This window comes from Harmonia axyridis, chromosome 1 (genome assembly GCF_914767665.1).
Source record: "Harmonia axyridis chromosome 1, icHarAxyr1.1, whole genome shotgun sequence".
NCBI lineage: Eukaryota > Metazoa > Arthropoda > Insecta > Coleoptera > Coccinellidae > Harmonia > Harmonia axyridis.
This window is the reverse complement of record NC_059501.1, coordinates 4,861,322-4,887,317: the sequence shown is the minus strand read 5'-3', so window position 1 is coordinate 4,887,317 and position 25,996 is coordinate 4,861,322. Positions and strand designations below refer to the sequence as shown.

Below are 25,996 nucleotides of genomic sequence, written 5' to 3'. Positions count from 1 at the left end.
TTTATTATAATTTAAAACGATATTTCAGATACATCATCTTCCAATAAAGACGATCTAAAGGAAAAACAATATGATGCGACGAAAGATATGACAACAAGGCTTTCCAGTTGAAGTAACTCCAATTAAATTTTCACAGCATCGTTGTGATTCTAGTTTAAACTATCGTACTATGACCGAGGATTGTAATAAATTGATCAATAAAATGTTTTGGTCTCTGATCAATTTTAATTGAAAGTGCTGCATTACTAGAATTCATTGATAGTAGTCCATTGATGGTGCCAGATTTAATGAAAAAGTGTGCCCATTTCATATGAACGTACTTTGATTCTTTAATATTAATCGTTTTATATTTTTTTATATTATTGTGATCGAAAATAATATTGTATTGAAAATAAAATATGAATTGAAGACAATACTGAAACTCAGTATGATTTAGATTTAATTAAGGAGGTTTGTTTCATAGAATATCTTAAATTATAGAAGACATTGAATTGAAATTTTTTGAACTCTTGATGGGGAAAAATTTTATAGAAATACAAAACATTCCACAACATTATTTGTCAGTCCTTATGTTACCTATTATAGTTTTGGACAAATTTATTTTTCTTTCGTTTGATATAATGATTTCGTCATTGTAGAAATAAGGAAATACAAGCATTATAGAGTTTAATATTTCAATATTAATGAATATCAGATAATGATAGTTGAGTTATTCTGAAAAATACAAATCCTTTTTTGAATTACATTTTTTTTTAAAATTTCTCACTAGTGAAAATTTTAGCGGAGTTAAGAGAATTGAATTCTTGAACATTCCTGAATGTTTATCACTGGAACCAAACTGAAAGTGTATTTCTGTTTAAAAGTGAATTATTTGTGTGACACGGTTATTGCAATGACGTCAGGTTATCGTGTGTTATCATAAAATATTCGAATTTTTTCGTCGAAACACGGTTTTTATGTATCTCTCATTCTGAACTAATTGCAGCTTGTTCTACGTTATACATACAGGGTTTTCCTAAATTAGAGGTACAAAAATTATACAAAATTATAGATTCCTGAATAATTTTAATGATGAAAACATGAAATTAGAACAACAGTGCCAAATTTAAGTTGAATATCTAGTGAGAAGAAGGTGCTATGAGAAAAAACAAAAAAAATAATAAAATTTCAACATCCTGTACCTCGAAAGCAGAGCGTTTGCAGCCCATGTGTATAGGATAGTTTTCTTAAATTTTCCAATTCAGGAACACCCTGTATATATAAGAATTTCAGAGATGAGCATTTTTGTTGAAGCGTGTAAAAAGTAAAAACAATTTGAACACTTTCTTAACTGATGCCCTATACAAACAATGCTAACTTAGAGTTCAAATTGGCAATTCTTACGCTGAAATACGAGAAATTGTCCATTTTCAAATAACAATGTAAAAAAATGAAGAATTATTGTTAAAATAAATATTCGTATATTTCAATTCCGAACACTCGGTATCTCAAAAAATAGCAATATATGTATCAAGCATGATTGGCAGAAATATTATATTTTGAGGTCTAGAATCTAGAATATACAGGGTTTTCTAATGAGAGATTTCATTTTGAATAGCCCGGTATCATTTAACACCTTTAGACTTTTTTCTTTAGGGCCACGTGAAGAACAAGGCCTATGGCAAAGCCCCACAATCGATTCAAGACCTTAAATAAGGAATTCGTGAAGTTATACAGTGTGTCCCTAAAGTATGGAACAAATTCATTTTTAGCTAAACAGACCATTTTAAGAAATAATCCTGAAACACGTCGATTTTTGATTTTAATTTACCTTATTTCAAAACAATAATCTAATATATAGGGTGAATTACTTTCGAGTTATGACGTCACCGTCACCCCATTTTCTCAATTTTCCTATTACTCTAGCTGAACTGATTACAAAAATGTATTGATGATTCCAATTGGTACAGGGTGGACAAAAATACAATAGTTTTGTGTGTGCTCATAAAGTAACGGGTAACATTCTTTATTAGTTAAATTAACAATATTATCAAAAATACTTATTGTCTAGCAGCAATTGGTTTGAATATAACACCCTTTAGTTTGTTACATTTTTAGACTAATAAAAATGACAAATAATTTCTTTCATATTCTGTCTGCTAGACCACAAGTACCAAACATGTTTAGAAACAGCTCATTTTGATTAATCTAATAAAAATATAACAAACTACAGGGTGTTATATTCAAACCAATTGCTGCTAGACAATAAGTATTTTTGATAATATTGTTAATTTAACTAATAAAGAATGTTACCCGTTACTTTATGAGCACACACAAAACTATTGTATTTTTGTCCACCCTGTACCAATTGGAATCAACATGTGATACATTTTGGAATCAGCTCAGCTAGAGTAATCGGAAAATTGCGACAAAATGCGGGTGTTCCATTTAAAAAAAAATGAAGGTGACGTCATTATTCGAAAGTTATTCACCCTGTATATTAGATTATTATTTTAAAATACGGTAAATAAAAATAAAAGAATCGACGTATTTCAGGATTATTTTTTAAAGTGGTCTGTTTAGCTAAGAATTAATTTGTCCAATACTTTACGGACACAGTGTATATATGAATTTCATGAAAAGGATATGGTGTTGCAACCATAGTCGTGGCGGCCATTTGGCTGATAAATAAATAATTAATGATAATATTTTTCCCCATAAATAATAATATAAATATACATAATTTAAAAAAATATCTTCTTGTATACCCGAAATATTTTCGTAGTTCCTGTATTTCTCATTAAATTTCCCCTCTTACACACATTCTTCGCAGAAATACATGATTCCAAATAATCGAAAAACCCCCCTGAAGCATTCTTCGAAATCGTGATTCCTCCTGCAGCATGTTCCCCCTTCTGTTATAACATTAACGATACACGGCGCGACATTATCATTCAAAGTTTACGTCGAGGAATTTATAATTACGAAGACGGGTAGATTCGATCAACGATCATTTCGGATGGACCACTTCCAAACGGGATATTTCAAAAACAGGTTTCGTTATTACGCTGATGCTGGGAAGATGGTAATGTGAGTGTTTGAAATAGACACCGCATAAGAGAGGAGGCTCGGCACGAGATTTCGCTTCCGAGTCTACCGAAGACAATGAAAAAAAAAAAAAAATCAAAAAATTTAATATTTTGATCTCTTTTGGAATGAAAAAAAAATTGTCTCTGATTTTAAAATTTTCGATTACAAATTCATACAGAACACGTAAGTAGTTTTTTCATGGAGGGAATGGATAATGGAAAAAATATTTCACAAATACCTACCTAATTTATTTTAACTAAGATAAAAACTTATAAAGCATACAGTATGTTTCATCAAAAACTTGACAAACATATACATGGTGGTCTAGATTTTATTTCAATAACTTTGGAATCGAATAGAACATTTCTTTTCATGAAAAATATTCTGTAAACATATATCCTAACAAGCTTCGTTTTCGAAATACAGGGTGTTAAAGTTTGGAGAAAAATCAGTTTTTACTTATAACTCTAGTATTATTGCATTCTATGTCTTAATTTAGGTATTAAAGTCAGATTAATGTAATGTTTCGAATTAGGTAAATGTCTCCTACCAAAATTATCCAATGGCGTAGATGAAGGGGTTCGATTATCCTTTTTCTATTGAAAATCTACACGTCTTTTTTTCGAGAAAATTGTATCATTTATGAAATCAACAGAGCTTCATTCAAAGCAAAAGGAAGGTCTCTTGAATTTTCCATAGAATATACCATTTTCGATGTAATTGAGTACAAAGCAAACACTTTCCACGAAAATCTACAAAAAATAATTTTTGAATTTTTTTCCATTAGGTTTGAATGAAAGTACAAAACTTGATGTTTTTTTTTGGCATTTAATTGGTTTTAAAAATGAAATAATTTTCTCGAAAAAATGGTGTAAATTTTCAATATAAACAGAATCATCGCACTAAGCTAATTCGAAATACTAGATTATCTATATTCAATACCTAAAAATTAAATCAATGAAAGTAAATGAGTTATGAGTAAAAAACTGTTTTTTTTTCAAACTTTTACTCCCTCTATCTCGAAAATGGGACTTTTTAAGATATAGGTTTATATGAACTTTTTTCAAGAAAAAAACATCTTAACGCGAAGGGACTTTTCATTTGTTCAATAAATTATCTATAATAATTAGATTTCTCTTGATAGTGTGAAAAAAGTTGAGATGTTCTAGTTTTTCTGCATAAAAACGGCGCCCCATACGCATAAAAGCTATGAGTGATTTCTTTGTCACACAATTGAACGAATAATACAATAATTACGAAGCATTTGAGAACAAAAAGTTTGTCGCATTTATTCACTAACATCCTGTATAAATAGAAGGGAACAATTTTGCAAAAACTAGAACAAAAGGTGAAATAGCATAGAAGTATAAATCACAGAAAGAATTTCCCAGAATTGGGAGCTTAATTTTCAAGAGAGAGAAATTTTAGATAGGCAGTTTATCAAATCAATTTAAATTTTAGTTTGGAATTATAATGTTATGTCACTAAAACTAATTGGCGCATGAAAAACACACCTGACGCCAATTCATTCCTTTTTTTGAACTCAGCCTTCATACCAATCGAGATATTCTATGATATAAAAGGAAATAATAGACCTTAGAGTAAAATTTGCACTGTTTTTTGTCCAAGTGGAATTCACTCCACATCAAAGATAGAAAATAATCTGCGGTTCATGTTCTCACGGCTTACTCTGCATACCGAACAAGCCTTTTTCTTCATTTCACGCCGTTTGGTACGTCTGCTTATGTCATCTAACTGTTGAGTGAAACAACCGATTATACGGAGCCAGATTGGAATGTTTTATGCATGAATTTCGTATTGGGGGATCTAGTGTGCACTCGCCGACTGGAAAAATAATGTTAAATCGAGTGAGGAAAGTGAATACACTACCAGAATTTAATTTTTTCACGGTCTTGTTGCTCCGACACCAACAAAAACCTCAAGGTCTATCCGATAAACCTTTCATTTTGCGTTATTTCATTCGTTTTTGAATTTTCAATATGAAAAGAATCATCGCACTTAGCTTATTCGAAATACTAGATTATCTAGACTTCAATACCTACCTAAGAATTAAATCAATGAAAGTAATAATACTACAGTTATAAGTAAAAAACTGTTTTTTTTTTTCAAACTTTTACTCCCTGTCTCTCGAAAATGGGGCTTTTTAGGATATATGTTTATATGAACTTTTTTCATGGAAAGTTCTACCCGAAGCCAAAGTTATTGAACTAAAATTTTGACTACCCTCTATAGTCGGCAGAATCATTTTTGCTTTATACCTCATTTTCAAAGCATAAGCGAGATACAAGGTGTTCAATGTAATTGTCGACTGGAAAAATAATGTTGAATCGACTTGTTGCTCCGACACCAACAAAAACTTCAAGGTCTATCCGATGAACCTTTCATTTTGCATTATTTCATTCGTTTTTGGAGTGTCATTCAAAAAATTCATTCACTAATAGTAGACCACCTCTACCAATGGATTTTTATGCAGTTGTAGTTCTGGAAGGCTCAGTAAAATTTGAATGAATTCCCCTTTCGTAGGCACGGTTGATTCCTATACAGGGTGATTCATTGAGAAATGAGAAAGAGAGGTTTCATTTTGATATTAAAAAAAAAACGGTTATATTTTTGGAAAATAAATGAATACTATACTATAATAGTTATTTATAATACAAGTGGAGAAGGCATTGATATTCTTCCACGAGTTCAAAATTAAAAAACGAGCCACGAAGTGTACGAGTATTATACATTATTTTCTCTAATTCATCGCATTTTTATTGAAATTAATGAAATATTTCCATAAATATCATTTAGTGATTTTTGCTTTGAAAAATGTTGGTTGGCAGAACTGATTTCTTTAAGGTAAATTGATGAATTCACAGATAAAGCCGTGGCGGAAAGTTCGGAGTACCAACATATAATAATAAAATATAACCATGAGAACTGTGCGTTTCTGATATATTCTCGCACGATTTTGTTTTACAAGATGTGGAAGAATGAACGGAATAATCACAGAATTAGAGAAATTAATAGATAAATGAATTGTCTCCTAATTTTCGAATTTTGCGCCATGGATCGCTCCCAAACGATGAGTCACGATTCACTAACGAACAAACCGTGATCAAATTCAATTCTGACTGTCCTGTCGTAAATATGATAACTCTCTTACTGAAATATTTAGAATCTTGAACTTTTCAGACCAGATTTGATTTGTTCGGTATGAAATCGTGAGGAAAAATCACCCCTCAGGCAAATCCGAAGGAGTGTGGCGCCTTTAGAGCGTCTTGGAGCTGATTGCAGGTTATCGTCTTTTTTGGGCATGGATATTATCTCAACTCCGATGCGGACGTCCATTGTTTAGCGTTTTACCTGTAAAGGAAGCTAGTCATTTCTGGAGATAATGGTCCAATTGAAGGATTACGAATTTTAAATAATCGCCATTGTGGAGAATCGAGTGTAACGTGTTTTCTGAATCGCAGAACAAGAATGCAGTTTCCAGTCCGATTCTGCCTCGATAGATATTGTGTCGCTTTTCGCACAGACTGTAACAATCAACTAATTAATTTAATAAGATCAAGACGGCAATTGTGAAGAGGAAACGGGAAATCTTCCGTTATGTTTGGAGTGTTAGATGATCTCTTGTGCCATAAGAAATGCGATGCACGACAAATTGAGTAGACATAGGGACATAGACGGCTTGACTTGATATTCAAGCTACATGACTTGGGCTTGACTTGAAATCAACTCAAGTTCCAGTCGGGTAGTAGTTTTTAAACGTTGAGTCAAGTACTTGATTAATAAATAATTGACTTCAACTTGATTTGATTTCAAGTCAAGCCCAAGTCAAGTTGCTCGAATATCAAGTCAAGCTGTGAATCTCTAAGTAGACATCTTTGAAGTTATTATTCCTAAAAACAAAAAGAAAGATTTCTCGGATTATTTAAAGGAAAAAAAGTCCTTCAAACATGGGCTTGGAAATACTTAGTTCTTTTCGCATAGCACCTTCCCTTCACAAGATATTTAATTTAAATTCAGCATAGACGTTCCAATATAGAGTTTTCATCGTGTCATATGCAAATTTTGAATGCAAAACTACAGGGTGATATCTTTTCTGGAACATTTCCTGCCTCTTTTCTCCAGATTTTTTTGGCGGACCACTGGTTGTTTAGAAAAATGTATAAAGAGAAATTTTGGTTCAGTACTACACCTTTTGATTTCTTGTAGTTTTGTCGTATCTGCTACCGATTGCGGAAAAAAATTTCAAACAATTCTCTACTTTACTACTTTCCAAGAAAATCCAAATTATTATAAAGATCCAGTTAGTAAGCTGGGATTAATAAATTAATTATAAGTTAAGGTACTTATTCACCCAATCTGTAGCGAAGATTCATAAACATCACAAAAAAGTAGGACAACAAGAAACACCCTGTATCTCGAAAGCAAAGCGTTTGCCGGCCCATGTTTCTTCTTAAAATTAACCTAGGAATCTATAATTTTCCTTTGCACCTTCAATTCAGTAACATCTTGTATTGTAAACACAATTTCCAAAGACGCTTGCAAAGGAATTTCCAATAAGAGATTTAATTTTGATTGGGCCGCTATCTGGGCAGCTGTCACTTTTGAAGCTGTCATCTTTCGACATATAACAAGTAAAAACCATGCCATTACTAAAAATGAAATGAAACTTCAACTACAACATAGCACTGAAATTGTTAAAATTTATTTTCGTTTATAAAAAACACTTCTTGCAGTTGATAAGTTTTTTTTTTTTCGATGGTGAGGAATATCAGTCACAAGGAACAGTTGTATACAATTTATTCAATGGCAACGTTTCTGAGCATTTAGCTCCTTCATCAGGTTAAAAACAAAAACCAATTTATAAACAACGGCATGGATCATACAATTGGTGTAGCAATAAAGATAAAAAATACATAAAATGATGTCACTATACAATAATAAATATGAAATATAAACTAGATGACAAATAACAATGAATATAAATATAAAGCAAAACAACATGAAACAATTAACGCCAGGTCGGCCAAGGAAACAATAAGTTTACAATAAAAAGCGATCTCACCCTATGAATAACGGTTATATATCATTCGAATACATCGAAATCATCAAATAAATGTCCATAAAATAAAATGGCATTATCAGGATATCATAAAAAACCACATCAAATAAGACGTATAAGTATAAACTGATGTATCAGGCAAGACAGACTGCATTAAAATGTGTGAGACATACTAACACCCGATTCAAAAGGAAACACGAACTACCGCGCGATAAAACTATCTACATTTACCTTATTAATTAAGTTAAAATACACCGAACTCAAACTTCCAATATCGGTGCGTGTATTCACAGAATCTTTTATTCTCTTGATAAAAACCATTTCTTTGAATGTTCGTTTAAACCAATTCTTTTCTTTATTTAAAATTTTTACATTATTAAAATCAAAGGAGTGGTCATTAATTTTTGCATGCTGTGATAATGCTGTTGCTTCACTACGATTTTTGCAATCTCTCTCATGTTGTTTCAACCTCGACCCTATATACTGTTTTGTTTGGCCTATGTAACTGCCAGCACAATCTGAACAATCTATTTTGTACAATAAATTAGAATGTCTCATCAAAGGATTGCCATCCTTTAGTCGACTGAACAATTTGCCCACAGTTTTATTATAATAAAAAACTACTTTGTTTGAGAGATTGCTCATTATTCTTGCCAATTGCTGAGAGCATCCCGGTATATAGATTAATTTACAATAATGTGTCGTTTGATCAACATCACTGGATGATCGAGAATCACCTGCACTAATAGACGAATAAAAAATCTTATATATTAAATTACTTGGATAACCATGATAAGTTTGTTCTCGTCGATAATTTTTCTGAAAAAAATCATTCTTACGGAAACATTCGGCTGGACTGTTTCATGTCTATTAAAAGATATTTTTCTCTAATTCTGTGGTTATTCCGTTCATTCTTCCACATCTTGTAGAACAAAATCGTGCGAGAATATATCAGAAACGCACAGTTTTCATGGTTATATTTTATTATTCTATGTTGGTACTCCGAACTTTCCGCCACGGCTTTATCTGTCAATTCATCAATTTGCCTTAAAGAAATCAGTTCTGCCAACCAACATTTTTCAATGCAAAAATCACTGAAATATATTTATGGAAATATTTCATTAATTTCAACGAAAATGCAATGAATTAGAGAATATAATGTATAATACTCGTACAGAAGGCTCTATCTACCACTCGTTCATTCCAAAACTCGCCACTTCGTGGCTCGTTTTTGAATTTTGAACTCGTGGAAGAATATCAATGTCTTCTGCACTTGTATTATAAATAACTATTCTCGAACAACGCCTTGAATATTCTGCATCCTGCATCGATCCAAACCCCGAATATTGGAAACTGGTGGACGAATATAACTCTACAAATTATTTCGTCTAGAAACCATCCTCGACGACGTTTATTCGAGCGTACAGAACAACATTAATAATTCAAAACATCGACGATGAGGTTGTTCAGACAGGTTAAAATTGATCGAATGCCGTTAGCTGGAAAACTTTAGACAAATGACAGCATACGCCTTGAATCGCTATCATTTCCGAGAATAAATTGTGGGGAAATTGGTTTACCCACGGTTTATACAGGGTGTCCCAAAATTGGAAGGACAAAGTAAACAATGGAACATGAGAGATTCTTTGGATAACCTTCGATAAACAAGGTGTTTTTTGTGATATTGTTAATACCATTTTATCGAAACTTTATTAATCTTCGATTCAAAACTTAAAATTAATTTATTCATCACATCTTATTGACAGGATCTTAATAATAATTTGGATGTTCCTAGGATAACTGGAAAATTGTTTGGAATTTTTTTCCCGAAATCGGTAGCAGATGCGACAAAACTACAAGAAACCAAAAAATATACTGGACCAAAGTTTATTTTCACATTTTTCTGAACTATCAGTGGTCCATCAAAGAAAGTTCTGGAGGAAAAAAGTGGTCAATCAAAATTATCGTACCTACCACAAGAACTTTAAATTGTAATATCTATGCCAAATTTGAGTTAAATATCTTGTGATGGGAAATTGTTACGAAAAAAATAATCAAACTATAACACCCTGTATTTCGAAAACAAAGCTTTTGGGGGCTAATGTTTATAGAACTCTTTTTTCCTTTGAATTATCCAAGGAATCTATCATTTTCAGAAAAACCGTGTATTTCTGAAAACATATTTTTATTTTGCGATCTGATGATGTGAAAGCTACTGGTTCGATCTATATAGATGAAATTTGGCAATATTATGAAGAATAGCTTTTTCAAGGTAATGATGATATTCAAAATAGACTTTCTGAATGTCATGATCGTAAATAGAAAATTAGATCTTGGCTGAAATTGTCAATCTGTGCAAAATTTGAAGCAATTCTTTTATCTGCCGTGATTTTTGATAACATTGACTGACAAATTCTTTAGGGAAGATAAAAAGATAAAAGTGAGGTCTGCTTCAGGTGTATGACGATGACGAGTTCCAGGATAAATCAAAGCAGTGAGTCACAATTGACCTAGAAATCCGAAATTTTAAAGATACCGCTCTTTTACCTGGTAGATAGAAATTTTTAGATATCCGGTTACTTTTATCTCTAGGAAGTCGAGTCTAACTCAGTTGCAATGACGCAGAAATTGAAAAACGTGCATTTCATTAGTCATCTCTAAATTCATTCAATTATTATTTCCAGACATTGTCATTTCTGCGTATAATTTTAGGTAACACAGTTATTCTCGAATCTGGAAATGGTTTTGTTTGGTTGGATTAAGAAGAACTTCTTCGAGAAATAACATTAACTTTTTTTTGCAAAAACCGTTGTGAATTTTGAAATTTGCTACAATAAAATATTCACATTGAACATTGCGATTTAACCTCTTACAATAAGAAACTTCGAAAAAATGAGTCAAAACGATCAAATCTAAAATCAATCAAAACTATCTTCACAAAAAAAAAAAAATGGTTGAATCAAAATGAGAACGAACGCTTTCTAATTCGGTACTTGATGTTGATATTTCCAAGTGACGTCACGTTGCGTTTAATTGCATTTTGGCAGATTTTTCGTTGTTTTATTTTTGATAAACGTTTATGCGAATTGATTTTAAGCGTTGAATACTTTGTGATGGTTTGAAAAATCTGTCAAATACATTTGAAAGACTGGAAGCCATTAACCCTGTCTGTTTATTATTGAAACAAGAAATCTTTCACCAATTAAGTAATCATCATGATGAATCTTGAAGCGCATCCCTGCTCATCTATTCTTGTTCTATATTTAGCACTATTAAATTTATCATTCAATTCCTTATGCTAAATCAATTAAGCACATATTCTCAAGTGATATAACGTTAGGAGCTATTTACACGAGTTTTTTTGTGTCTAGAATGCAGTCAAGCGTTTAGCCATAAATAGAAGATGATGCAGTATCATAATAGAAAATGTCTTGATTATACTACTCCTTCGACTGCCATTTTCGAATTAATATCTTGATTTGTATTTTTTGGGGGACGTCGACTCAATAGAGTTCGATTCGTTTTCTGTTATATCGGAATATAAAGGTTAATAGGTGTTTGTTCAATTTGACCTTCGACTTAAGTTATAAAGCTGGAAACAACCACTGCAGAAATTATTCTCAGTCGTTTATGCAATAATTATTTATAATACAAGTGAAGAAGGCACTGATATTCTTCTACGAGTTCATTATTTAAAAACAAGCCATGAAGTGGCAATTTTTTGAATGAACAAGTGTTAGAATGGACCTTTGTAAGAGTATTATACATTACTCTCTCTGATTTACTGAGTTTTTATTGAAAATAATGGACTATTTCAATAAATATCGTTTAGTGGTTTTTGCATTGAAAAATTTTGGTTCTCTGTTCTCTGTGAGGAAGATTTTCGATTACCAACATATAGTAATGAAATATAACCATGAAATCTGTGTAAAACCTCAAAATAATAAACATACACTGCGCAAAAAAATTAACGCACATTATGGAAACCTCAAATTTATTCTACAACTGAAGGTGTTCTCAATGATAATTAGTTTTATCAGAATTATGCATGCATATGTTATCCACTTTCAACGTTTTTCTTCAATACAGATGTTTTTTACCAGCAGGAATAAAAAAAGATGAGATTATCAGATTTTGAATGTATTGGCTCCATTCTGAAATCAGTTGTGCTCGATCAATTCTAGTGATCAATAGTTTTTCTTTCGTTTGATTTTCTACACTCGATCGCTATGCAACGCGAAACACGCAATTTGACCCAAGAGGAATGTGCCCAAGCGGTAGTTTTGCGAGAAGAAGGGTGGACAGGGTAGACCACGGGTAACAACTGCCATTCAAGAACGTTACTTGAGAGATTCTTCGTTGAGACAACGGTTTGCAACCGCTCGCTTACTTCAAAATCGGCTTGAGCAAACTCATGGGTTGCAAATTAGCACTCAGACAACAAAAAATCGCCTCAGAGAATATGATTTGAGGCCTCGTGTCGCGGCAAGAGGCCCAGCTCTTACCCCAGCCCATCGAAGGGCGCGTTTGGATTTTGCGAGAGAGCATATCCATTGGGAAGAGGCAGATTGGGAAAGAGTTCTCTTCACAAATGAGTCTAGATTCTGCCTCTACCATTGTGATCGACGTTCCCTTGTATACAGACGTCCACATGAATGATAATATGCTCAGTGCAATTTCCTGAATACTTCTGGTTTCGGGGGAGGATCGATTATGGTATGGGGTGGAATATCTTTGACTGCTCGCACAGACCTAGTGGTCGTTGATAATGGAGCTATGAATGCTGATAGGTATATAAGGAACATTCTTGAAGAGCATATAGTGCCATTTGCCCCATACATTGGTGGAAATTTCATTTTTATGGACAATAATGCCAGACCCCATTGTGCGCGCATCGTTCAGTAGTACCTTGAAGAGGTTGAAGTCTCTCGAATGGAATGGCCAGCAAGAAGTCCAGATCTCAATCCGATTGAGCAGGTTTGGGACGACCTCAATAGAATGCTGAGAAGTTCAGAAAATCATCCAGGTACTCCTAATGACTTAGGAATCCAACTCAGAGAAATCTGGGAAGGATTAGATCAGAACATTTTAAGATCACTCATTTTGAGTATGAATCGTCATTGCCGAACTGTAATTAACGCAAGGGGTGGAAATACCAAGTATTAAATCACTCATCAGCATTCCAGTATTTTGAAAATTGTTTATTTCTCTTCTTTCACATAAGATTCGGTGAAATCCTGAATTTTTCTTCCATTTAATGTGTCTTGTTTCGTTCAAAACCTTCCCGAGAGAACATCAAAAATAAGTTATAAAGTCAATGTAGAGTTAACTTTCATATTATTTCCTCTATCTATGTTTATTATTCTATGTGTAAAACTGAAATATTCCAGCATGATTTTGTTCTGCAATATATGGCAGAATGAACGGATTTGCCACAGAATTAGAGAAAAATCTTTATCGCCCGAGCGGATACTAAGACGTCATATTCCGCTATTTATGTATAAGGGGGTGTACAGACGACGACAATTCGATACTTTAAGGCATACGCCCCCTCTGTCTATATCCAGAATTAAACGACCAAGTCTTGACAACATCTATCGATATTGATATGATAGATAGAAGTAACAAGTGGGTGGTGTTTTATGAATACTTAACTGTCTTGCGATGAATACATTGATAAATTTCGAATATATTATCGTACATAGACCGGCATAGTTTTATAACTTTTCGCGGTATCCAGTGGCGTAGCGTTAGCATACTGCTCTGGATCGAAGCTACTCAAGAACATTGAATATTTCACTCATTGTGAAATGGGTAAAACAGGGGCATTTTCGAACGAATTTCTTTGAAATATTAAGCTATAACGGAAGGTGGTAGTCGAAATAAATAGATCGTAGATGCCATGCAATAAGCTTAGGTATTTGTGAACATAACGCCATCGAAATATTAGTCGATTTGTGTCTGCATCATAAAGTTATTCTCGATTAAACATGCCAGCTTACGAGCCAAATTCTTGTCATTTGCGGGAGGATCTGATTTTCTGCTTTAATATGAAGAAATCTGCGGCTGAGGCTCATCGAATGCCCCCAAATACTTATGGCGATGCCACTGTAAGTGAATGAATGTACGGAGAGTGGTTTCAAGGCTTTTGACGTCAGAATTGGAGGCATTACTTGATAAAGACTCGTCATTAGGAGTGACGCAACAAGCCATTTTAAAAAGATGACCAGTTTAACGCGGGATTCGTACGATTCCCAAAAGATGGGAGAAAGTAGTGGCCAGCGATTGGGAATAATAATAATCATAAATGTTTAACCAGTTTTCTTACAATAATGCCTCGAATTTCGAAAAAAAAAACGGTGGATGCTAAGTTGAACGCCTATGTATACATAGATACCTAAATTGTAAGGTTATGTCTTAAAAGGAGATACGACTGGAATCAAATTCAGTTTGTATAGGTAAAATAACCACTGAGTATATTATTTTCCAAGGGCGCATAAATAAACAAGCGTGAATTTCTTTCTGATGGATTGAAAATGTTTGCGAAAACATTTATTAGAATCGGATTCTTATTAAGTAGTAAGTTGAGTAAGTACATCCGTATACGCTCAAAATGAAAGCCAGTACTTTCGAAAAGTATTATAGGTACCTACTGAACAAAATTCGAAAATAAGAAATGATAATATCAACAAGACAAATCATCTTCGATTCAAATCCTTGTTCAAGTTTACAGCCATATCCGTAAGCATAAACGTAATTACTCACTTTCTGAATTCCCTTCATTTTCCAAGTATCCTTTACCCAATCGCACTCAAAAAGAATCACAACCTTCCTATATCATCTAGGATTATTCTCAAGGAAGCAATCTACGAATCAGTCGTGCACAGACAATAAAAATCAAAGATGCACCAAGACAAAGCTCGAGTTCTTTACCTATCAACTAAATTTACACCGTGAATACGTCAATCCTATGAAATCACCGAGTGAGCGAACCATCGAGTCACGTGGCCAAAGCGATCAGCATTGCAATCAAGGATACACAGTCACCTACTTTATCGGCGTCGGAGAGATAGAAATCGTAAGTCTTCTATTTACTTGGAAATTCACAGACCAAATTTCTGGAAATCCTAGACTGGAAATGCAGGATATGTGTTGTTTACGACCGATCTCGTGTGCTTTGAAATCTCAGACGTAGTCACGAGGTTTCAGCATGAATTGAACGATTGGAAATGAGGGATTACATCTTACAAGGATGTTTGGCGTCTGTATTCAAAACAACGGCTGGTTAATCTTGGGAGATTAGTTCTACGATTCGGTTGATTATTTTCAAGGGGGACTTACTCGATTTACCATAGAAAAAACAAATTTTACACTATGGTTTATTATACCTCATTTATAGCGGAATATTTCAACACTTCCTCATCATGTAGATTCTGAGCTCGTGGATGCCAGACTTAATATGAAACGTTGATTCACTATGGGACATAAGGAGGGCATTCTTTGTGGAGAACCTCGCGAATTGAGTGAAATAACGTATCACTGATTTGTTTTCATTTCCGCGCGCTTCATGTCTGATTTGATAGTTCATGTTAGGAACAAATTTGCTCATTGAAAACGACATATGCTCCCTCTATCTATGTTTATTACTCTGAGGGCATGAACTAAGCTGTTAGCATGTGCCGGGTTGAAGTCGGTTTATGGAACACCCTGTATTTAAGATGGGGTATTCTATTAGGAAATAATAAACTGCACAATATTGCAAAGTTCTCTGTTTTTTTTATTTGCATCCCTTTCACTCACAAGACGTTAAACTGACGAAGTCTTCGTCTTGTGCAGTCAAGAATAGTTATTTATAATACAAGTGCAGAAGGCATTGATATTCTTCCACGAGTTCAAAATTCAAAAACGAGCCACGAAGTGGCGAGTTTTGGAATGAACGAGTGGTAGAATGAGCCTTCTGTACGAGTATTATACATTATTTTCTCTAATTCATTGCATTTTCATTGAAATTAATGAAATATTTCCACAAATATAATTCAGTGATTTTTGCATTGAAAAATGTTGGTTGGCAGAACTGATTTCTTTAAGGCAAATTGATGAATTGACAGATAAAGCCGTGGCGGAAAGTTCGGAGTACCAACATAGAATAATAAAATATAACCATGAAAACTGTGCGTTTCTGATATATTCTCGCACGATTTTGTTCTACAAGATGTGGAAGAATGAACGGAATAACCACAGAATTGGAGAAAAATTCTTAGGACATCGCTGAGGCGGCACAAAGATGAACAGGATCTAAGGCGAGATGAAGTAATCACGTGACTGGACAAATCGAGCAGACCCATTCATGCAGCTCGAGGAACGAGTGCGTGAACGATCTTACATATTGTCGTTTCTTGGGTAAAAGGAGCTCAAATGTCTGGAAGGTCGTTTACACCTAAGTACTGTTAGTTGTGCAAAATTACCAAGGATTGCACTTCTCCGATTCGAGACAGGTGGAGTGACTCAATCGGTTGGTATACGTCATTTGGTTCGATGACAACTTCGTTGCCAACGGATTTGAGGCTGTGGTGCTAGTTGTTTCCGTGTGACATCATAGATGTACAGGGTGATTCACTCATCCTGGTAACCCCCAAACCTTAAATTTTTTTATTCTGTAAATGGCTTTATGTTCAAGTCAATATTGACTTGATTAACGAGTAACAGTTCTACCAACAAACATTTTTCAATGCAAAAATCACTAAACCATATTGAAAAAATACTCCTTTAATCCAATAAAAATTCAGTGAATTGAAGAAAATAATGTTTTATTCTCGTAAAGAAGGTTCGTTTACAACTCTCGTTCATTATGTACAGGCTCACGCCTCTGTGACTATATGTTTATATCCTGTAGCTTACAGAATAAACCATTTTATTATTATTATTATTATTCAAGAACTCGCCAGTTTGTTGCTCGCTTTTGAATGTTTTGGAAGAATATCAATGCCCTCTGCAATTTTTTATGTTTTATAGATAAAACATTTGAAACTAATGTATCTTGATATTGGCATTGCATTTTGAGGGATTTTCTTACTTTATATCCAGAAAGTTAACTTTTCAGCAAGATAATACCATGTCTATTCCTACGAACAGGCTAGAACACAAGAACTTCAATTGGCAATCATTACATGGCTAATAACTCAGTCAGATCTTAGTACTATTAAAAACATACGTGAACATAATTGCATAATTATTATAGAAGTGCAATGGATAGAAATAAAGAATTTTCTGGTACTGAAGACCTGGACCACCATCACTGCTTTCAAAGTACTGGCTTAATCTGGGCTGTATCTGGATGTAGGTAGTTTTGGGTTTTTATTGGAGCTTGTTTAGGTAAAATATTCGTTGGACTTTTATCGTTCAAGTAATAAAACTCAAAAGATTCGAGGAAATCATCTAACTCCATGAAACTTTTTCATTTACCTTTTCACATTTAAGAGCTGAATATAAATAAAATTGAAGCTAAATGGCTACTATAGGATGGTCACCCATCCAGATAACGACCCTGATCAATGCAGTTTTGAACATGTAATTGTATACGACTTGTATTTTGCTTATAGATACAAAAATAATAATACATAGTGAAGAGAAATCCATTATTTTTGCATGAAAAACAAGGCTTTAATTGCCATAGTTAGAATGATCCGAGTTAAAAGTTGTGCCACTCATAGTTGATAATTCCCTGTCCATCCCACCAAACATACAGCAAACCATCCTAGACATCAATCCTAGCTTGGCCACCGTTGTCGCCGGCTCACCATGTTTCATACTTGACCGTTTTCGCTTGACGTTGTCGTAAGCACTAACCGCTTCAAAAATGGGACGATTTTCTTGTGATTCGCAGATGGAAATTCGGTCCATGAGGTTTTTTGTGTTAACTCGTGTTGTGGTACCCATACATCGAGCTTCTTCTTGGGACCAGCCTCATGTAAATGGTTCCAAAAGTTATTTTGTGCAATCTTTAGCTCTTGGGCAATCGAAATATTGCTTAGGTACACGATGGTCGGACTGGACATTGTCCATGATTTTATCGACATTTTCGACAATTGGTCTTCCAGTGTGTGGTGAATCTTTGAAATCGAAATCACTTGAACGGAATCGACATGGATATAAACACTATTTACATTTTTCACCTCCTGGTTTGCATTTTCGCCTTTATCGAAGAAAAACTGTAAAATATAGCGTATTTTCTCTTTGCAAGTATCCATCTTTGACGCGCTCAATCTAAACTGAGTCAACTAATCACAAAATTGTCGAAAAAGTTTTTTTCGAAGGATATCTCATCCTTCCAACGCCTTCTAGTGGAACCCAATCGGACTTATAAATGCGAGATTCAGATAACTAATAAATACCTAATATTTTCATTATTCTAACCCATGTGATTCCAAATGTTACCCTCCTAGTTTTGAATTAATCATTTTTCAGGTTTATGGCCCAGAAGAAATTGGTTTGAAATAACTGTTGCAATCGCGTAGTGCGTTTTTATTGCATTTTCGTCATACCTCTTTTTTTATTGACAATAACTTTCTAGAATTGTTCATTGTTTCTCTCTGCGTTACCGAATCGATTATAAAGATTGAAAACAATCTCACAGATATTGAAAAAAAATTGCTATTCATCTATTTGTCCCCAACGATATGGAACAGAATAATTTTATTGGAACAAGTATTCTTTAATATTCTGCAGCAGTAATTATCGATGTACCAGAAGCTAAAGCATCAGGGTTAACTACTATTATAAAATGAAATTGTTTGGTTGGGAAATTGTCGTTGAGAAGATAAACAAATGATTGAAATATCGTTGAAATGTCACACATCATTTGAAAGGAAAAAATTGAAGAAATTCGATTGGGAAATATTCCTAGCAATGAAATATCTGTTTTGAATATGTGACAAATATTTTATAAATGGAATTTGGTGAAAATCATCAAATTTTTGTTCATAAACGCCAATAACGCCATATAGAATGGTTCTGATTTTGATATCTACTAGATGAAGTCGTGGTGTGTATGCATTTGCCGTTGAACATGTTATTTTCACCTTGCCATTGAATTTTTGTTTTTTTTTTTTAATGTTGTTATTGTTGTTCGTCTCCTCCTCATCGCTGTTCATGATCCCGTTTACTATATTTTTGGGTGCACTAAGGAGTACTATTTGTTTTTTGCACAGGTCTGTACTATTATTTTCACTCCATTACAGACGGGTGAGAAGGACACAAAACAGGCATTGCCTAGGTGATTCTCGCCTGTCCATGGAAATTTTAATCTAATTTAGTTTATTATAATTATAAAATTTTGTACAGACTATTGGTTGAAAATATATTTGATATTTGATTTGATTTGATTTGAATTTTGAATATCCTATCTCCAATTTTTTGACGACCCACATGAATGCCATAGTTGACCACCCCTTATTACAAATATTTAACATAATTACGCAACCATGAAAAAGTTCGAAGCCCGAGTAGTAATGGGAATAATAATAAGAACGTTAAGCCCTAAAATATCAGAATAAAAATGAGACTAAAGTGATTATGGAATATTTACATGTAGTTAAGAAGATAATTGTATTACGATTTGTGCCATTGAAACAATATACCCTGTCAGCATTTGAACACAAATCTGGAGGAAATATTGTATTATTAGATGAGGAAAGGCTAATATCCTCTTTATTCCTCTAATGAGTCTTATGGAATAGGAACACGCAGTGGCGGCACATCAGGGTCGACAATCAAATCGAATAATTTTACTGGCTTCTCAGACTAGAATAATATAACGGGTGTTTTTTTTCGAGGTATATAACTTTAAGTTGGCATTACTGGTCAAGATGGCGACCGATTTAACAGCTGTGAAGTGATTTATTCTCAGTTTGGTTTGGCAATTCATCACGCCTGAACAACGCTTGCAAATAGTGCAATTTTATTTCGAAAATAATGGTTCTGTGCGGAATACGTATCGCGCACTACGTCCATTTTATTTTGTTTAGCGATGAAGCGCACTTCTGGTTGAATGGCTACGTCAACAAACGAAACTGATGCATTTGGAGTGAAGCTAATCCTCATGTGTATGTCGAAACACCGTTACATCCAGAAAAACTGACTATTTGGTGCGTACTTCTTCAAAAACGATGATGGCCAGAACGTTACAGTCAATGGTGATCGGTATAGAGCCATGATTACTAACTTTTTCATTCCTGAATTGAACAACCATGATGTCCAGGAGCTGTGGTTCCAACAAGACGGGGCTATGTAAAGTCATTGGTCTATGCGGATAAGCCACAAACCCTTGACCATTTGGAAGACAACATTCGCCGTGTTATTGCCGATATACGGCCACAAATGTTGGAAAAAGTAATCGAGAATTGGACTTCCAGATTGAACTACATCCGAGCCAGCCGTGGCGGTCATATGCCAGAGATCATATTTAAAATGTAATGCCACAAGATTATCTTGCGGATAAATAAAATTCATGTCAATCGAATAATCCATAGTTGTTTTATTGCAATTTAAAGTTCTATAGCTCTAAAAAAACAACCTTTATAAAGAAGTTGAAACAATCTGAGAAATGTTGACATATTTTTCTTGTTGTCATCTCCCTTTACATTTATAATGATATATTAACATTGTGAATTTGAAAATATATCACAATCCGACAACGTAATCTAACCATGTTGTGGACATGTAAAAATTGCGTAAACTCCCTCTATCTATGTTTATTATTCTATGGAAGAAACCAATTAATTATTTCTTCTTCTTGGTAAAAATTCAACAATTTTCAAACGTTGTTGAAACGTGTATTTTTCCATAATCAAGTGGCATAACCTTGAACACAAATGGCATAAGAAACGTGAAAAAGTTATACACAGTGTTCTAAAGCGAACATCAAAATAGCAAGTATGTATATTCATCTTAAAATGTAACTGCTGATGTAACATGCGGGCTGGGCAGTTTTAACGACCTCTATAACCCTCCAAAATCAACAGATTCATGAGGGTAGCACAAAAACATTTCAATTGATCTCTCTCGTGTCTAAAGGTACCCATACGTGCAAATATGGGCTATAATGAGAATTGATGAGTAGTTTTTATGAATACCTCATCTAGTGCACAATATGCCACCTCATGTTTTTTCTAACGGTTATACGATGCATTATTATGGGATCAGTAATTTTTACAATTCGTTGGTTATTGAAGGAAGTTGTTATTTTTAATGTCGGTTTTTTGTACCGATCGAAACCTTGATTTAATGAAAATATCCAAAATTGGTATTTTCCTGAATTATGAACGTTAATGTCGGCAAATTCAAAATATTATCAAAAATATTATGAAAGAAATTCACAGTAATAAATATATTCAATTGAATATAAATATATTGAATGAAATATATTTATTTGAGTGATTCCCGATGAAATATGCATATTTGAATATTTGGCATCCGATATTTTTTCTAATTATCGAATTTATAATAAGCAGAATATTTTCTGTATTTACCTGCTGAAATCCAAGGTTTTGCAACTTTTGCTCTCCTTGTGCCATCGGTTGTTTAACGTCGTTTGGCGCGCTTGAAGTTTGTTTTCTGAATTTCTGATATATTTAGGTATTTTTTTCAATATATTTTGAGTTAAATATTTAAATCTGAATATTTGGAATCCGATATTTTTCCTAACTGTCGAATTTATAGTATGCAGAATATTTATTATTTTCTGTATCTACCTGCTGAAATCCAAAGTTTGGCAACTTCTGCTCTCCTAGTGTCATTCGTTGTTTCACGTCAATTGGCGCGCTTGAAATTTGTTTTCTGAATTTCGTATATATTTAGGTATTTTTTTCAATATATTTTGAGTTGATATGAAACGTTGATTCACTATGCCACATAAAAAGTGCGTTCTTCGTGGAAAAACTCGCGAATTGAGTGCAATATCGTATCACTGATTTGTTTTCATTTCCGCGCGATTCATGTCAAATTTGATAGTTCATGTGGGGGACAAAATTTGCTTACGGAAAATGACATATGCTCCCACTATCTATATTTATTACTCTGAGGTTTCTTTTATTGTTTTTTCATTATTACACATCAAAATAAAAAAATTGTGGTAGTTGAGATTTTAGCGTAACAACTTGTTACTCGATAATTGTTATTTGTAATTCGATGCTGCATGAATGCCCAACGAATAAAGCCAAGACCATAAAACACGAATCAGGAAGAGAGCATCGAAACAGAAGGGAAGTCGAAGCAGGGAACATACATCATGAAACCAGCATCTAAATTTACATTCATTGCACAGAAACATATTGAACTATTTTTACAATGTTATTACTTTCGAGCACCAAGCGGGTTCAGGGACGTTGTTCGACGCTAACTTCCGATTCGAATTAAGTTTACTTTCATCAGCAGGTTTCCAGGTATATGTCATAATAATTGACGACAAAATTGCCTGTTACATAAATGTGGAATTGGTCACTCTTCGTTAGAACTACCTATAACATTCGTAGAAAACGGTGGAGATATTGGTTAGGTACTGAGAATTAAGAATTTATTGATGGTTTTCTTATACAGGATTTTCCAATAAAAGGTTTTACTTTGAATAATTCGCTATCCGGATAGCTCTCACTTTTGAAGCTGTCTTTTTTTGGGATTCAACAAGAGAAAACTACGCCAGTAGGTACTATACATGAAACGATACCCGCTTCAACATTGAAATGGATAAAATTAGTGAAAAATTGGCAGTCACAGCTAAAGCACTTTTGGGTACCTTCTCGAGTTCTCGACCGGCAAAAGTTGAGCTGTTGGGACAAGTTAGTGATGTGAATAATCGGAACCGTGTGCGTAGTTCGAGAGTAATTGGGAATACTGCTGCTGCAGCAGCGAAATCTCAATTTTTTGTCAATTCCTCGTTGATATCCACCTACTTGATATTACTTGAGCTTGATATGCACGCGTCGGCATATATTTCTGTAATCTCGTGCGCGCTTAGACTAAATAAGGGAATTCCTCGAGCGCCGAGAGACTGAAACATTCACCAGTGTGACATTATAACTAGTTTTCTCTATTTCAGTATCATAATGAGATCATTACAGTTCTAAAAACAGTGCTGTAATGAACTCATTACAGCATCGTTATCAAGTAATATTTTTCGTTTTGTGGTTGTCGCTACTGCCTTCCAATCCTATCAAATTTCAACAAACGTCAATAATTGTCAACATGATGTATAATTTGGATATAGTGAAATGATTTGCAGCATTATTCGCATTTTCTCTTAATTCAGGTGGTTTTTAATCGTCACACATAATTCATGAATTTAATGCGTAATTTTAAATTATTTGAAAATTCAAAACGTACGATTCAAATTCAAATTCCGTTATCTGTCAATTTTCGTAACAGTTACCAACTGCCATGATACAATACATAAGTCACTAGGATGTATAATTTGAATTTTTCATTGAATTCCGACAATATTTCACAAAGCTTGACTGAAATAGAGAAAATATCGTCTAATACTCGTTGCAGAAGGCAATTCCAACACTCTTGCGTTCGAAAACTCGCTCCTTCGTCGCTCGTTTTCGAATTTCGCATTCGTGTTGGAATACAAGCCCATTCTGCAACTTGTTTTAGAATATACTATTCTCACATTTCTATGAAATCTATTGGTAGATTTTGGTAGAGTCAGAAATATCTTTCCAAACTTGGCCAAAATGGCCAAGGATTTTTTGTCAACGCCAGCATCTGCAGCTCCTGTTGAAAGACAATTTTCCAGAGCTGCTCTTACAGTTACAAAAACCCGCAATAGGTTAGGCGACAAATCTATAAGATGCCTCATGTGTCTTAGATCCTGGATGGAAAATTATGAAATCAAACTAAGCCTGGTAGTTTCTCAATATTAAGAAACTTTATTTTTTTATAATTTTTCATTTTGTTATGATTTATAGTGATTTAATTTATGTTTCTATTTCAAAAAAGTTGATATTTTCGGTTCTTTTATACAATAAATTTAATAAATTAAAGTGTTTTTTGCAAGGTTCCTTCTCATTCCATAATTTTTTCTATTTATGTGGCACTAGACAATGAAATTGCAAAAAATCAAGTAGCTTGAAATGATTCAAGTACTTGGTAAATAAATACTTGACTTGAGATTGAAAAACTACTTCTTGACTTGAGCTTCACTTGAAATCAAGACAAGATCAAGCCAAGTAGCTTGAAAATCAAGCCAAGCCGTGAATCCTTAATCACAAGATGAAGCTGGTGCAATTGTTAAGATGAATAAATTGCGTTACCGAGCTATGATAAATGCTTTTTATGGTCAGAATATGGATGTGGACAACTTTTATTTTCAACAAGATGGCACTACGTGCCACACAAGCAACGAAACAATCTTTTCCACAACAAAATTTTCCTGGCCGTGTTACTTCAAGAAGAGGTGATGACAATTAGCCATAGAGATCTTGTGATTCAACGTCCTTACACTTTTTTCTGTGGAAAAAAGGTTTATGGATTTAAGACCTTTTAGTTGGAATTCGTGAAGTTATCGGGGACATACAGAAGCATTTTTATTCGCAAATGCTTCGTATTCCAAAATACGGGGTGTTAATTTTTTTTTTTTTTTTTTAATTCATAACAACAGATCAAAATAGGTTGAAATTTAGTTAGAGTATAAAAAACAAGCAATGTTAGGAGGATTTTCTAAGGACGCAATAGGCGCATGAAGTTTCTGACGCCAAGTCATTATTTTTCCGATTGTTTTAAGATAATAGTGAAACTGACAAGAAACAAATCACAACATCGCCTTAAAATCATCAAAGGTTGCCGAAATAGACAAATAACGGAAATATCTGAAATCTTAGTCAATTCCCTGGCGTCAAAAATTCGGTGAAAAGGGCTGGTGTGGTCCCAAAAACTTTCGAGCGGTGACAGAAATGTGGAGACAAACACAATTAGGAGATCCACGCCTCATTGCAAAAATATGTTGATGGTTCTGTTTCATTAGATTCTTGGGTGCAGTATGGTATGTTAGAGAAACCTGTACTACTATCAGTAGTGATATTAATCATCTATTCGTTCTGTTCTTTCACATCACGGTTTCACTCTCGACAGTTCTTAGAAGAAGATGCCCAAGTGTTATTAATTTTTTTCAGGAGATATTAACCCAATATAGATAGAAAACTAGAAACAATCATATCGAAACTCTAAGAGTTTTCTTCCTTATCTTTTGCTCCAATTCAAATGCCAATTTCACATTATGTTATGTTATTTCATATATCATAAAATATTTCATAAGAGAGTATCCAAAAAAAAATGAGAAAAAAAACACTGATTTTTAAGTCAACAGCTTCTGAACGTTGTCAGTATCAATGTAGTATTTAGTATATATTTTAAATTTCATTCTTTTCATTTTTGTACTACTTATTTTGAACAACTTCGGAAGTGAAAACTAAACGAATTTTCCATTTGACAATAATAGGGCTTAAAATAAATTATTAATTGAGGCACTCACCAACCTAAGAATGGGAAATGAGAAGTTCAGTTCGATTCTTAACACTCACCTGAAACATAAAAAAAAAACAATTAGGATCTGCCACATAATTACCCAATTCTTAAGTATTAATCTATTACACAGAGCAACAAAAACTTTTTTTTGGAACCAGCCTTCATGAACTCTATGAATCAAGTTGAATGAGAATATTGGACATCATTTGTTGCAGTTGCAGAAAATTATATAGTCAAACATAAAGCTCAAAACTATGTTGAAATGGTTATCAAGATGCTAAATAGTTTCAAATCTTTAGGGTGCAATATGAGTATTAAAATACACTATTC

The 25,996-nt window shown here is 33.7% G+C and overlaps 1 protein-coding gene across 4 annotated transcripts in view; it reads right to left on the bottom strand.

The window, feature by feature from the left end:
- Nucleotides 1–25,996, bottom strand: part of LOC123687553 (cyclic AMP response element-binding protein A-like) — a 91,586-nt gene that overhangs the window by 41,551 nt on the left and 24,039 nt on the right. The window contains exon 1 of one of the 4 annotated variants that reach the window (XM_045627047.1): nucleotides 14,915–15,103. The exons of 2 other annotated variants lie outside the window; for them this stretch is intronic. In XM_045627047.1, coding sequence (XP_045483003.1) covers nucleotides 14,915–14,932 — 18 coding nt within the window. In that variant the 5' untranslated portion in view covers nucleotides 14,933–15,103. Of the gene's footprint in view, nucleotides 1–14,914; nucleotides 15,104–25,996 lie in introns of those variants that run through there. One more of the 4 variants, XM_045627049.1, reaches the window with a different exon arrangement.